The 15,315-nt window shown below is 41.7% G+C and overlaps 2 protein-coding genes and 4 non-coding genes across 6 annotated transcripts; 5 read left to right on the top strand and 1 right to left on the bottom strand.

Moving 5' to 3' along the window:
• Positions 1–23: 23 nt before the first annotated feature.
• GNL3 (G protein nucleolar 3) lies at positions 24–10,067 on the top strand. Its single transcript, XM_035547037.2, has 15 exons — positions 24–141; positions 266–324; positions 556–693; positions 1,360–1,473; positions 1,644–1,727; positions 2,236–2,371; positions 3,274–3,377; positions 3,704–3,839; positions 4,386–4,473; positions 4,863–5,046; positions 5,716–5,858; positions 6,483–6,619; positions 7,131–7,333; positions 7,590–7,671; positions 7,755–10,067. The coding sequence occupies exons 1-15, from the start codon at positions 129–131 to the stop codon at positions 7,841–7,843; spliced, it is 1,710 nt and encodes a 569-aa protein (XP_035402930.1). The 5' UTR covers positions 24–128; the 3' UTR covers positions 7,844–10,067.
• LOC118248304 (small nucleolar RNA SNORD19) lies at positions 2,433–2,505 on the top strand. Its single transcript, XR_004778712.1, has one exon. It is a non-coding gene; the product is annotated as a small nucleolar RNA SNORD19 (small nucleolar RNA).
• LOC118248306 (small nucleolar RNA SNORD19) lies at positions 4,212–4,285 on the top strand. Its single transcript, XR_004778714.1, has one exon. It is a non-coding gene; the product is annotated as a small nucleolar RNA SNORD19 (small nucleolar RNA).
• On the top strand, positions 4,710–4,787 carry LOC118248307 (small nucleolar RNA SNORD69). Its single transcript, XR_004778715.1, has one exon. It is a non-coding gene; the product is annotated as a small nucleolar RNA SNORD69 (small nucleolar RNA).
• LOC118248305 (small nucleolar RNA SNORD19) lies at positions 5,341–5,416 on the top strand. Its single transcript, XR_004778713.1, has one exon. It is a non-coding gene; the product is annotated as a small nucleolar RNA SNORD19 (small nucleolar RNA).
• On the bottom strand, positions 9,497–15,310 carry GLT8D1 (glycosyltransferase 8 domain containing 1). The gene is made up of 9 exons (XM_035547038.2): positions 15,182–15,310; positions 14,988–15,086; positions 13,706–13,922; positions 12,921–13,038; positions 12,294–12,378; positions 11,949–12,061; positions 11,249–11,415; positions 10,951–11,063; positions 9,497–10,313 (listed from the first exon to the last, which is right to left on the bottom strand). The coding sequence occupies exons 1-9, from the start codon at positions 15,195–15,197 to the stop codon at positions 10,123–10,125; spliced, it is 1,119 nt and encodes a 372-aa protein (XP_035402931.1). The 5' UTR covers positions 15,198–15,310; the 3' UTR covers positions 9,497–10,122.
• Positions 15,311–15,315: the final 5 nt, after the last annotated feature.

The following is a 15,315-nucleotide window of genomic DNA, read 5'->3' as shown; positions in this document are numbered from 1 at the left end:
GCGACAGCCGCGGCGAGGCGGAGCGGGGCGGGGCCGCGCTGCTTTGCGGCAGCGCCCGGCGGCGGCGGCAGGAAGGGGCCGGAGCGCGGTGCCCGCGTGCGCAGCCCGGCGGCGGCGGCGGCGGCGCCATGAAGCGGCCGCGTGAGGGAGGGGGCGCGGGGGGCCGGGAGGGGGCTGAGGGGGCGGCCGGGGAGGGGGGGATACGGGGATACGGGAAGCGGCGGCGGCGGCGGCGGCCGGGGCTGACGGGCGCGGTGCGTTGCAGGGCTGCGGAAGGCAAGCAAGCGGCTGAGCTGCCACAAGCGGTACAAGATCCAGAAGAAGGTGAGCGGGGGGACGGGGGCCGCACCTCAACTCACCTCACCCCACCTCGCCTTGCCTCGCCTCGCCTCACCTCAGGGGCCGGCGTCGCCTCGTGGTGCCCCTCGAGGTGGCCGGGACGCTGGTCTGCAACCAGAGGCGCGCGGTTGTCTTTAAACTCCACGAACGCGAGGGATATTCTTTTTTTTTTTTTTTTTCCTTTATTTCCGCAAACGTTTGTGTTTTCGCCCTCAGATCCGGGAGCACCACCGCAAAGTCAGGAGGGAGGCCAAGAAACGCGGGCGCAGAAAGCCCAAGAAGGACCCCAGCGTGCCCAACGCGGCGCCGTTCAAGGAGGCACTCCTGCGGGAAGCAGAGCAGAGGAAGCAGAGGGTAAAATGGAGCTCGTGGGAACGGGGGCGAGAGCTGGTGCCATTCCCTTCCTTCTTGGAGGAAGCTTCGTGCCTTATCTGTGTGTGCATGTGCGCACCCAGAGGTGCACTTAGGCTAGGCTCTAAATAGGCCTAGCAGATGCGCTTTGGAAAAGCACGTTTCTGTATTCACTGTTGTATACACCACATAGTAAATTGCTCTTTTAATTTTAACCGCAATTTTCATCAGTGTGTATAAGCATGCAGAAAGTGTCATTGCTAGTGTAATCGGAATTGTGAGCGATGCTAAGATATGTAGAAGTCCCATCCGAATGCAGTGAGTGAAGTCTCAGTGTTGCATGATTATACAAGACTTCACAAAATAAAGATCTGCAACAAAATGGCACAGGAAAGCAGCATCCTTTGTCAGTTGAAATGTTTCTGCATGGCTGTTACTTCAGGGGCTAGCAGGTGGATGTATTGCCTCTGCTACTGAAGCACTTGGAGGCAGTATTATCCTTTTCAGGATAGAATGCCAAAAAAATCCTAATGTTGCTAAAACAGACATGGCTTCTAACCAGGCCATCTGAGGTATTTTTGTCAGAGATAAGTAAGTGGGAAGAAAAAAGTCTTCTTACCACCTTCAAATATGTTTTACCTGGCTTGGGTTTTGCTTATTTGCCATCAGCTTGAAGAACTAAAACAAAAGCAGAAGCTTGACAGACAGAAAGAACATGAAAAGAAGAGGAAGCTTGATGCTAAAAAGAATGCAGCCAAAATCCAGGAACAGACAGAGGGAACGGTAGGTGTCTGGTATGATTCTGATTAACACGCGTAGAAGCAATAAAGTCATACTGAAACTACATCTTCATAAGTCATATGTTACATTATATTCTCAGGCTGTATACGTGCGCAAGTGTAATATGCTAGTTCTCACTTAAATCATTCCCATTCTTTTTTACTTGTGTTCAGGAACCTTCTAGCAAATCTGAAGCAAATACTAAGAAAGTGCCACATAAAAAATCAAAGAAATCATTTCACAGTGAGCTTGAGAAGGTAAGCTTCAATTATTCTTATGTAATTTGATGGGAATCAGAAATGAAACAATTTATTTTCCTTTTCGCGTTACTGTGCAGCAGCTAGAGAGTGTAAAAGTTGCTTGTGATAAACTCCAACACTGAAGAGCGATTTTTTTTTTTTTTTTTTTAATGGAAGCTGTGAGGGCTTCAATCTTGTCTGGTGTTAGCTACTGAGACATCCAGCATTTTGAAGCATTAGACTTCTTGAGTCAACGTCAGTACGTAGTGACTGATCACAGAGCTCTTCTAGTAATGAAATTTTCCTGTCAAAGGATTTCTTGCCTTCAGATGAAAAAGGTGAAAACTGCTTCAGCTTCCTCATTTGTAGTTCAGAAGAAAGGAGCTCAAACAGTCTTATGAAACCTCACTTAGCAGCCATTTTGTGGTCACCATCGTAGGCTACAGCTAAGCTATTATAGAGCTGTTATCTGTCAAATTGTCTGTCATCTTGTATTTGAGTCTTTTTATTGTTGTTTCTGACCTAGGTGATAGAAGCCTCAGATGTGGTTCTGGAGGTTTTGGATGCAAGAGATCCAATGGGCTGTCGCTGTCCCCAGCTGGAGCAAGCTATTACTTGCTCTGGAGGAGACAAAAAGCTATTGTTGGTTCTGAACAAAATTGGTAAGAAATGCAGGTTTTCTTGAAGTTTCAGTCAGTCACTGGGTAGTTCTGTGTGTTAGGTGAGCTATGAGGAAGATTTTAAAGGAATCTGAGATTCTGCTGAAGTCGTAAGATCCAACTCTGAGCTCACTGCCTTATGGAAGGGGTCATGTTTCTTCTACCTTATAGTCTGGTTTGCTAAGAAAACGCTGTAGACAGGTAATTGCTCATTAGTCCCTTCCTTTTGTAATAACTTCTGAAGCCATTGGCCAGTCTCAGCTAAACCCAAGAGAAGTTAGAGATCTAACTATTTTTAACATTTTTGTGAATGTAGGTAAGGAAGGTAGAGGTCGCAGTGTTAGTACCCACTGAGGGCAGTGGTAGGTTAAGCATCAGCAAATCAGCTCAATAGTGGTGTTTAAGATTTGCCTTCTAGAAGTATTGTCTCTCTTTCATTGCTGTATGAAAGATCCCACCTAAAAACAGATGCAGCTGAAAAGGCTGCAAATTACTGGGTTATCATCCGGGGGGGAAAAAGGAAATACCAAGCGTGACAGTAAGAGCAAAGGGAACTGTGTATTAGAGTAGCCTTTGCAAGGATGAGTAGATAATCCTTTGCGTAACATCACTCTGTACCATAGTCTCCTAGCACAACTCCAACATTGAAAACCTGATAGAGGGGCTGAAAATACAGCTGTGGTATGTTCTGCTGCAGGCAGAAAATAAAGACCAAGACTTGTGGCCACTGGATGCCTTTGGGGAACTTACCTAATAGTTTACTAGAACTATGCATATAAATAAATAAACTTTCAGCTAAACATTATTTGTCATAAAGAAGTATACAAGATACAGCCTGGTTCCATGTTACATTTTCCCCATGCAGTGATATTTAGCAGTGAAAGGACTGTGCTCTTTTTTTCCAGATTTAGTGCCTAAGGAGAACTTGGAGAAATGGTTGAATTGTTTGAAGAAGGAATTTCCAACAGTTGCTTTTAAATCATCAACCTTGATGACAGACAGGACTACGGTAAGAGTGCTGCAGACTCTCGAAAGTGACACAGTCATACGTGTTTCCAGTAAGAAGAAAGAACAAACCCTATAAGTCAGTTCGCATTCTTTTTTCTTCAAGTATTTGATGGCTACCTTTTTACCATCACCTAACTGGTAGATTCATCTTAGCCCATTTCGTATTAAACTAATTCCATCTGTTTAGAAGAGCACGGTAACATCAGCTAATGGAGTATAGGAGTTGAAAATGATACAGTAGATGAATATATCTAAGAATACATACTTATCTTTCTAAATAGCCTGACCATGTTGTTCGTTTGTTTTCTTTGTCTTTGAATCCTGTAGCAGCAGCATTTCTCAAGAAAAAGGGCACGTGTTGATTTATCAAGAAACACTGAATGTTTTGGAAGTGAATGCCTCTTGAAACTTCTTCAGGAGCACTGCAAGACTCAAAACAAAGCTATTCAGGTTGGGTTAGTAGGTAAGGATTTGGAGAGATGGCAGAAATTTTATTCTCCCATAAAGCTTTGGTATCTCGTATTATGAACTGGGTGAAACAACCAACACGTGACTTCCTCTTGGGCCTTCTTACTCAAGACTCATTTCTTACTTCCAATCGAGACTCACTGTTGTAGTATTTCAGCTGACAGTGAGTGATCTGTGTTGCGCTTTCACGTGCGTGGTATGTGTGATCTATGGAAGGCACATTGCGCGAGGCCTTAACTGATAAACCAGCTTAGGGAAAGGAGAAGCAGGTTACATACCACACAGTCTATGCTGCCTTCCTCCCATCTGATAAGATTTGCATATGATGTTCAATGATGTCTTTCATGTCCTTTTTATTGCCAAGTGTGAGAAATGAGGATACTGACCTTGTCTTACTTCTGTAATGAAGACTTCAGATCCAACTCTGATCTCACACTGAAGTCATACGCTGCCAAAGATGCATGGAAGCAGCAGCTTTGATCAGTGTTACATAGGCTGAGTTTTTTAGTTAACTTATAAGGACTTACATGGTTTTCTTCAGGTTTCCCTAACGTGGGGAAGAGCAGCATAATCAACAGTATTAAGAGAGATCGTGTTTGCAACGTTGGGACAGCAAGAGGTCTTACCAAGTAAGCTGAGTCTGATAAAAGCTGTTCATTTTCCTGTTCCTGCTTGTGTTCTGATTACCTTAAGTTTTGTTTGGGCACAATTTACATGCATTTGGGGCAGTCAAAGCATGCCTGTGTACAGTTTTAAATGCACATTTCGGTTTGTCAGGATGAAAGATAACATTCTGTATGATGCAAGTTGTTACAAGAGAATACAGTGCATAAATTTGCTCGTTTTGTGCATTTTGATTTCTTCCGACACAAAGCATATGATGAGAAAACACTGAAACTGACTCTGTATGAAGTGCATTCAGTCCAACGCTGAGCTTTGTGGCTTGATTCCCTCACCTTTACCAGTCTTTTGCTAGTAGATTCATCTTCAGATACAGCATGTTTCTCTCTTGGGATAGGTGCATGCAAGTTGTGCGTATTGATAAACAGATGAAGATGTTGGACAGTCCAAGTATAGTCGCAGATCCTGCCAACAGCACCCTAACTCTGGCCCTGAGAAGTATCATAGATACTGGAGTATCGGGCTCCGTAGACGTGGTTGAAGCAATGGATGCAGTTCTAAATCACTGCAGTAAACAGCAGGTGAGTTCCATCATCTTGCTCCGCATTTCTGACTGCATGCAACTCCTCTGTAGCTTTCTTAAAGTTCACTTCACTTCAGCTAGTTCTGGTAGCTTTTGCACTGCTTTCTCCTTACCATACAACGTGAAAAATTTTGGCTGGTATATCCAGTGTTAAGTGTGATCTTTCCGCAATACACGTGGAAGACAGATGCAGCAGGTCAGGATCCTGGCAGCCAGTCTGTTTTCCCAATGACTTTAGTGGTTTAAAAAAAAATCTGCTTTTAAATATCATCTCATAATAATATCACAGAGTGAAAAATGAGGATATTCTGATTGCTTCTTATTATTACACTGAAGACCTCAGATCCAACTCTGATTTCACTCTAGTTTCAAGTAGATTAACCAAAGCCTAATCCCCATCCAATTCTATGCTAACTGGTTCTCCACAAACCAGCATGCTGTCTCTCACCTATTGGTATGGGTGAATAGCAGATAAAGCTGTTGACAAAGTAGACATTTTGCTTGGTAATATTTATTCCCATACGCAATAAAAAAGCTGTTCTTTACATACTTGTTCTTCCTCATTGTAACCCAGTTTGATTTGCTTTCTTAATCCTAAAGCTAGGTGAAAACTGGGTGGTCTCCTTCTGATTGCACTATTTTTTATATATATATTTTTTTGCACTAGGTAATGATGTTCTATAGTATCCCGGATTTCAGGAACACTGAAGAGTTTTTAACTTTACTTGCTCAGAAAAGGGGTATGCTGAAAAAGGGAGGTGTTCCTGACATAGAGAATATAGCCAAATTACTACTTTGTGACTGGACAGGGTATGTATACTGTCTGTTATGCTTTACGCTGCTGACCTTTTTGATTATCACTTTAATTCAGCTGTGATTACACAGCAGAAGTACTGAGTCCTGAGAAGCAATTACAGAAAGGAGGGGCTGCTTTTGGTTTTTCTGCATTTTACTTTAAGAAAGAAAGCTGGATTGGCTAACAGATTTAGAGAACACTAGCAGGGGATAATTTTCTGAAGTAATGAAGTATACATGGAGGGAGTCAAAGCAAATTACATGTAGTTCTATAGCCAGTTTGCTGACCTCTAAGTTTGGTAGGGGAATTTGCCTTTCTCTAAACTGTTCCAGTCTGCAGTGGTTCCTATATTCCCCTGAGCGTGAGATGAATGAATTTGGAATCAGTGACTAATTGCATGTGAATAGTTCCCTTGCTCAAGTGGTTCATCTGTTTAAGAGCAGGATGTCCATTTAGTTGTTACTGACAACTTCAGAGTCAAATACAAACACCTATTTACCTGCTAAACAAATTATATTGAATTACTAGTTAGGTTGAGGAGTCTGAGAGGTTTGTGCTTTGGGTTTTATTTTTAAGCATAATGATTTAATCATGTTAGCTTTGTTTTGTTTTTTAAAGCTGATATTTCATTTTCACAGAGCTAAAATAAGCTACCATTCACAACCTCCAGGATCTCAAATGCTGCCCCCCTACCTTACAGAAGACAAAATAGCTGAAATGCAGAAGGGTTTTAATTTAAAGAAGCTAGAAGAAGAAAACAATGCTACTGTTCAAGGTAGGACTTCTTACTGTAGTGTACCAGTAAGAGCAGTGGTAGCAGTTTCAATGAGAGATCATGAATGAAAGTCATCCTAGGGTTTGTATGATAGCTTTGTAAGCATGCAGCAGACATGAACCTTTAGAGAACAAAATGGATTCTGATGCAACAAAACAGTGGATTTGTGTGCCATCTTAACACAGTGGATTTGTGTGCCATCTTGTGCACCCCTGCTAGTGCTTAGTTTCTGCTCATCTGACTTAACTTCTAAATAGGTGGTACTTACTTCAATGATCTTTTGGCCTATTTCCTAGTTAGGCCAACAAAGTGCATTTTTATTCGGCGCAATCTACACTCAAATCCAAGTACTCTACCTCCTAGCAATTTTTTGTAGATGCCTCAGGGAAAGTTACTCTCTTGGATGATTTGCATTTTTTCTCCCTGCTTATGTGGGATGGCTGTCCTTTTAATTGGTAGACATACCTGGTGCTAACAGTGACTTAACAGACAGTTTGTATGTCTTTCCCAGCTTTAAAATACCCTAGTCCAGCAAGCAGCATTGTCTTCCAGTCAGCTGGCATGACAAACGGGAAAATAGAGGAAAATAAAGTGGTAGGGGAAGCATCACAGTGGGAGACTTTGGAAACAAGCAGGGAAGAAGAGGAAGAGGATTTCATGGAAACTGATGACCAAGATAGCATGGAAGAAGAAGAAGAAAAGGATGTGAAAGAGGTAAATCAGGGTTTCATTCAATTGCTACCTGCTTAGACCCTGACATCAAGTACCCTGTTAGTATCCTGCTGTAAACTGAGAACATACAGGTGCTGCAGAGCCAGCAGCAGTAATCATTAAGAAAACAGACTTGTTGTAAGTCAGCATGTTCCTAACAAGGGGACATCTACACTATCATCAATCCTATTTCATTTGCATAGGAGATTTCATTAGTGATGTCTGGGTAAACTCTTATGTGTGACCTCTCCAATCTTAGGAAAGCAAAATTCGGATGACCAGGAAAGCAGAGCTTGGAAAACAACAAACAAGACGTGTAACTTCAGAAAACAAGCTAGCAGGTCTGTGTAAAAACCTGTAGCATAATCTCTAGTACTCTACCACTTACATTTCAGTTCATTAACAAATCATTTTCTTTTTTCAGAAAGTGGATGTGACAGTTCACTATCATTCAGCTTAGACAAGACAGCAGATGAAGACGATGCCTATGATTTTAATACAGACTATGTGTAATGAGATGTGCGAAGATAGGGCTTGGAAACTATTACTGGCCTTCAGACCAGTCAAACACTTCTGTTACAGAAGTTGTAGGAATGCTTCATAGCAGAGCTGCAAACATTCACAATTACTGTGTCAAATAATGTATATAATACTGTGTATCTCTAGATAATTCCAGATTTTGTATAGTTTTAGGAAGCTGACCTTTAAGCCCTATACTTTTAATTCCTGTTAAAAAGACTATTTGAAAAAAAAAATCAGACTGTGTTAGTCCATTCTTTATGCCTTGTAAAGAGATTTTTCAAACGGATAAATCCCCCATTGCTTTCTTTGAAAAACTATGGTCACGTTTTAAGCAATTAAATTTCAGGGCAAGCTTTCATGTTCCCTTCATAAAAATGTTAATCATTTTGCCTAGAGGATTATAGACTGTACCTCTAGAGCGTGACTTAAGTGAGTTTTCAGTATTTTTAAAAACTATACGACTTTCACAGGTAAAAGTTGCTTGGCAAATACTACTTACTTCAGCTAGACATAAGGTATTTTATCTAAGCACTTCTCTGTAAGCTCACTAGCTTCACAGGGAGAGGTAACTGGGATTATGGTAACAGTAATTTGTCTTCACTGGGGGGGAAAAAAGCTCCTTCCTATGGTGCTCTTGAATAAAAGACATATTTCCTGATGGAAGTATGGTAGCAACTGGTAACTGTAAAGCAAAGCATGTTCTTCTGTGTAATAAGGATGTTACTGTAGTCAGCCTGCAGCAAAACTGGGACAACATTAACCAGCTGCACTGAAAGCGGCAGCTGATAGATTTTCGTTAAATGTACCTAGAGTAATCCATGCCTCCTAGGTATCTTAAACTGCATGTGTCTGTATCTGTGCTTGATATTTTTTTATCTAAGCCTGCTGAAATAGCCACTGACAGGAATGGTTCTTAAGAAGCCAGGAAAAGAAAGGATCAGTAACAAACCAGAGAGCAGCACAGAACTATACATACACTGTCTAGTTCTGGTAATGAGATGAGAAGTTGGAAATCCTTTTAAATTATAAAGCAGTACTGAAACCATATTCATACACAGAAGCAAGCCCTTTAGCTCTCTGCTCCCCTGTACCTCGGATCAATGAACCACTGAGCCTTTCACTGCTTGTCTTTTATCCGTACATCTTATACCTGTTCACAAGTAGTAGTACTGAATAAACATGAGAACTTGAATTCAGACTTTATTACATCGAGTAATAGCCACAGCAGCTGCTGGGATATACTAGCTAGTAATAACCAGTATTCAAACATAACACTATAGCAATAAAAAAAAAAAACCACTTACCTACAGAAAAGTCGGATGGGCTGCCAAAGGTCACAGCAATCTCGCTCAATGAATTCAGAAGGTCAGACCAAGAAGGACACAGGGGGAGAAACTTCTATGGCACAGTCTTTTTCACAAGAAAAAAACATGCAGAAATTCTTAACAGTAACAATTCTAATCTACTTCATACAGCCTGACCCCAGAAATAAAGACTTTGCACACTTTTACAATGAGTGCTTTCTCAAAGGTGAGATCAATTGGTTTTGACTTCATTCAGTTAATACTGTACTTAAACAAAACAGAAACATTTCATATATCAGACCACGACAAGAATCATATTGTCATTTACCTGAGGTTTGACTCACGTTAACAGTAGCTTTTATTTTTGAACATTTTCTCCACCACTTTACAGAGAATATCTTAGTGTTTACTGGCAGTTAAAACCACTTTGCATAGTGAAATAATACTTGAAATTATTCATCTTTCAAAAATCGAGATTCAATTTTCCAGAATTGTGCAAGACAGGCTTATGCAGAAATGGCTGGGAGCAGTTTTCATGCAAGAAAGGACTGCTGATGAAACTATTTCACAGGATAACAACAACAAGACAGAACAAATACCAAGCTGCTCTTAATTACAGTATGTTCCTGTGCAATACTTGAATGGTGCAAGCTCCAGATGAAGTTCTATCTTGTTTCTGGAACTGTTTGTTTACATAGCTGACACAATGATCCCCCCAGAAGACTTGTAGTAAAGAGCAGAAGAATGTACAACACACAAATGACCTAACAGAAGTGCTAGTTTTGCCTTCTGCTGGAGTAGCGTCAAGTGAGTCTCCTTTGGAACACCACATGAGTAAGTGCATCTCCCTGTGCTCCAGAAGGCAAGGACTGCTCTATAATACAAAGTTGACTTTAAAAAAAAAAATAAAATCTGCTTGGCTCCAGAAGTTTCCTGAGAAAATGCCATCCGTTATTAAAGTTTTCTTTACTTTGCTTCATAGGCTTCCGAATGTCTCCGGATCAGGCTGAACTTGCCTGTAGGATCAGGGACATACCACTTCTCCCACACTTCAGCATATGAAGCTGTTCTTCCCCATGGTTTGAAATGTCCATTCCAATGGAGCAGCTTGGCAGCTTTCACAAACTGAGGAGAATACCTTTTTCCAGCGCTAGACCCTTTTATTGAAAAAGAAGCATTAGTGCCATAATAAAGGCAGCAGAAAAAAACAACATGCGATATTTTAACAGGCAATCTTGGCATTTATGGAAAAAGGAGGTGATATGGGAGGCAGAAGTCATGGCAAACTAAAATACGATCAGATGCAATGGAAGGCTACTTTGATCTGTCTCTGTATATATTTTAATGTACTGCTTTAAATTCCAAGTTCTTTAAAACCCTTTTAATATCCATTATATTCAGCAGCCTATATATCACTCATTTGAAATGAAACCAAAGAGAGCTCTCCCAGCTTTGGGATTTTACCAATAGCAGAACTGATACGAACGTCTGCTCCTCTTCATCTTGGAGGAGACACCTAGGATCACTTCAGATACAATACATATGCAGAAACAATAAAAAGGAAACAAGAATTTGAGAGCTCAAAATCAAGAACAATCCCGTTAGCAGTTCAAAGAGGAATGTGGAGGATCGGGCCCACAAAATGCAAGATGGTATTGGGAAGCAGCATTTCATAAAGCATAAGTTATAAAGCAGGGTAAGAAAAGATCCGTTTGCTGTATCAACTCAGAGTTCAGCTACAGACCTGGAAAAACACACAGGGGGAGCAAAGCGATGCAAATACTTCATACATACCAAGATGTCGGACATTCCACATGGGATCAATACTGGAATGTTGCTTATAAAATACAATTAGCAGTGGAGGTGTCGTGATGCTGCCAGCCAGAGTTCTGCTGTAAAGTTCCTCTCTGGAAAAGAAAATAGAAAGGAGTTGGGGAAGGTTGCTTGTGTGGCCCTAAATCAGTTGACTTTCACTTGCAGCTGCATGACAGGAATCCACAGCTAGATATGCAGCCCTCCATTTAACAGCTAAATGCCATCACTTAGCCCAATCCCCAACCTATGGCCACCCCCATCTCGGGGGGGTACTCACGCTACATTAAGCGTCATCCACTTCTCCAATTGTTTAGTGATGTTCTGTAACTTCCATTCTGTCAAATTGGCAACAAAAACTCCTGGATTGAAAGAGCAAGTGTTGGCTTTCATGGCAAGCTTTCGGATGGTTTCTTTTTTGTAATCTAGAAACCCAATGTAATTATACTGAAAAAGAAAGAGTGTAGAAATTAGCTTAAAAATATAGTCAAATTCCTTTGTAAAGAAAAACTTTGCACAACTCCCAGCAGACAAGCATAACCTTAAGTTTTTAAAACAAATTCCCCTTCCTTCAACACAAGAGAAAGTAAGTCAAACATTTTAAAAATATGATTAAACTACACACTTTAAGGAAAGTTGCATGGTATTAATGTCTACAACCTGAAACAATAGCAGGTCCAGAACAAGTACTTTTCATACATTCACAAATAAAAAAATCTTCCTCTGGTGTTCTAAGACCTTCTACTGTTTACCATTGTAAAGCACAGCCAAAACTCAAAGTGTTTTTTACTGTGCCTAAATTACTGTACCAGGCATCACTTGTAACACAAACATCAGAATCAACTGATTTCGGTAGGTATAGTCACACCTCTAGGTTCACTGCATTTTGAAATCAACCTTCAAGAGTATCAAAACCAAGCACTTGGTTCCAAAGCCTGGGATCTACAACATTGTTACAACTGAGTCAGAATGAAACCAACCTGATTCCCTGCTCCACGGACAGCAACTTTGTTAGTGGTTGAGTCACAATCATCTGAAAAGGCAGCTGCATGTCCAGGTTTCAATGGAGTGTTGTAAAGTTCAAGGATATCATCTGAAAAATGAAAATAAGCACAGAAAAATTAAAAGCAGTCCTGTTTAAGCTCTGAGTGACTTTTTGTTCAGCCCATCACTGCAGCAAATGAACACACACAGTTTAATCCAATTAATCCATATTTGAGAAGTTTTTATATCTTTTCTTGAAGTAGAAGTGTTTGGCTACTGCAGAGATGGCACACTGAACCCAACATTTACCAATGGCAAAACATGAAGAAAAGGTCCTGTACCTTGCACTACTACATCGTCGTCCACATAGATGGCCTTCTCTGCATGAGGTACCAAACTGGGCAAGTAGAATCTTGCAAAGGTTAACTGTGAAAGCAAAATAAATAAATAGATTGGAAAATTGTTCAAAAAAGTGAGAAATTTTGAAATTGGTACTCCTGGCACTTATCTATAGCAGTAATGTCCAACTTCCACCCAGGAAGCAAGACAGCCAGCAGTATCTTATCAGTTATTTAAAATAAGCAAGTTCTATCAATTCCTAGTTTCCCATGAATTTGTGCATCAATAAACTAACTTTAAGACTGGTCTCTGATAGAATTTCTTATCTCTCCACACGTATCTGTCGTACCTGAGAGGTTTTGGCATGCTTGACACACAACCTGCTGTGTTTCACTGGAGTTATCAGCACAGAAAGATACTAGGCACGTATATGTAGATATTCAAAACCATCTTGTACTACCTGAAAAACCTAGCCTTATTGAAATTTAGGAACTTAATTATAAAAGACTCATTGTATGCCAACAAATTTGGGTTTGAACGCTAGTTGAGTACAAAAGCCATGGGAGGCTAATATCAAAATGTACTGTTAGTATCTAATAATTGTAAAGAGTAATCAACACCATCCTTACTGGTTTTAGGGGGTCTGCCTTCTGAGGATCCACTTGTACTTTCCCTTCTAAGACACGAGGGTCAAAATCCAAAATTCGGTATCTCAAATTTTTCAGAGCAGTGTTACTTAGCCACAGCCTGCACACACAAAAGAAGCATTGATTTTGTTAAATGAGACAAAAATCAAATGAAAAACAAGAGATCCAATCAAAAGATCTTGATCTGGACAGTAATTTCCCTACCCAGCAACATAGGCATAGAATATTATTTGCATCTGATTTCAGTGGTGGTGTCCTGTGTGCCTGTAGGGGCATGTCCACTATCAGCATACTAAACAGCTGTGACACATGAAAGGTAAGAGATTGCTGCTTATTCTACTAGAAATATACAGTCCTGTTGTCACAAATCCTTCACAAAAACTATCAGTGTGAACAGAGCTGAGAAAAATGAAAGGATCAAAGCCCAATCTAAAAAAAAAAAAAGGGGGAAACTTCACTGCCAGTATTTACATTGCTCAGGCAAAATGAAGGAAGTAACTTTTACAACCCCTCCACCAACAAACTCCAACCCCACTGGATGGATATCATCCCATGGGAAAAGTAGTCTCTTTTTCCATCCTCGAAACATTACCAGGAGGAATGACTGCAGCCTTGTCAGCAGCCTTGTCAAAAGGATGCAATAAGCAGCAGCAGATAAGACTGAAAACAATTTAGAGGAGTGCAGCATCAAGCAAATTCAGCTCTTCCTATTCTCAAAAATACTTAACTTTTACAGTGTCATGGGAAGCTAACCAAAAAATCATTACCTCAAGTGGTCCACAGTATCGTTCAATGTAACAATATAGAAAACCACATTGGATTTGGTGTTATGGTAAATACTGTTCATGGCTGCAATCGCACCCCCAAGCCTCTCATCTGATGCTGCAATGACCACAGAAATCTCCTTATCGTTCCTTTCATCTGTTAGTCTCTGGGGGACTGCAGGTATGAAGTCTATAGGCTGAAGTCCTAATGGATTTGAATCTGTGGAATAAAAATGGCATCACCTACATGTTTTATATAAAACAAACACAGAAATTATTACCATGCTAAAATTCCCAATGCCTGCAATTATTTCTGTTATACAAGCGCTTGGATGTCTGGGTCGAGGAACGTGGACTACAACACCCCAGTATTAAATGCTTAAATGACAGCCCCCGCTCAGGAGAATTCAAGACGTTGTTAATGTATTTGAAAACATCACACTTGCAGATAAACTACATGCATATGAACTGCTCTAAATACTCACGCGCTGCACAACAAGGTACTAGAGCAGGCCTTAAGCTACAGTAGCCCGTGCTTACCTTTGGTCCTGTTTGCCACATCTATAATCACACTAATTTCTTCCTCCCGTTACCCTAACCACCTTCCAGTCAGATCTCCCTTCCCTGTTTTCCCTCTACTTTATTTTCCTCTTTGGTAGAAACCAATTTAGAATTTGTTTCTTCATTAACAACACTGTTGCGAGTTTTTTTTTTTCCCCGGGGGATTATCAAGGCATTACACACAGCCCACATATTCCAGGCATCAAAGATCACTGTGTTATTTAAGCTGAAAGAGCAAGAATTTATATCCATACTGTGCAGACACGAGAATGGGAGATCAGCAGCTGAATGTATGACCATACAACATACATATCCCATTTAAAAGGTAGCTAATTCCCGGTTACTGCACTCATCTAACAACACTGGTACCTTTCAAATGATTAGATTATTACATATTAGATATTTTCAGATAATTTGGGGAACGTGACAAATGGGTGGCAAACAGGGACTTGGCAGTTAATGGGGACATGGAGAAGCTCTGTGGGACCACGTCCGGTTCTTAAACGTGGACTCCTGAAAACCGAAAGGCTTTGCTAAGTAAACCTAAGCAGCATAAATGAAGACGAGCACCATTTCCCAGCGACTGAGCACCACTGTCCCAGCGACACCTTCTGAGGTGAGCGACTGGCAGCCATCGCGGGCGCTACTTCAGCCCGGCCGCGGTCTGTGAGGCAGAGCACGCCGTTACCGCCTAAATAACGAAGCACAACGAAACCCGACAGACCCGTCAGCTCCCGCCTGAGGAAGTCGCTGAGGCCCAGGAAGTTGCGGTGCAGGACGAGCAGGAACACCACGGCGGCCGCCACGAGGATGGCGACGTTCGCTGGAAGTTTAAAAAGAAAGAAGTTCACCACGGGGAGCAGCGGGGGGCTCGGACACGCGGCGAGCAGCGCCGAACCCCCCCTCCTGCCCTCCTACCTTTCCTCAGCGACATTTTCCCCTCCCCGCCCGCGCTGACGCGGCCCCGGCCCCAGGGCAGCGGCAGTGACGCCGCGGCCCCCCCGGCCGAGCCGTGCGGGCTCCCCCCCGGGCTGGCGGCCGGCGGGGCGGGG

This window comes from Cygnus atratus, chromosome 10 (genome assembly GCF_013377495.2).
Source record: "Cygnus atratus isolate AKBS03 ecotype Queensland, Australia chromosome 10, CAtr_DNAZoo_HiC_assembly, whole genome shotgun sequence".
NCBI classification, from domain to species: domain Eukaryota; kingdom Metazoa; phylum Chordata; class Aves; order Anseriformes; family Anatidae; genus Cygnus; species Cygnus atratus.
Note: the sequence above shows the minus strand (reverse complement) of the source record. Positions and strands in the feature narration are given on the sequence as shown.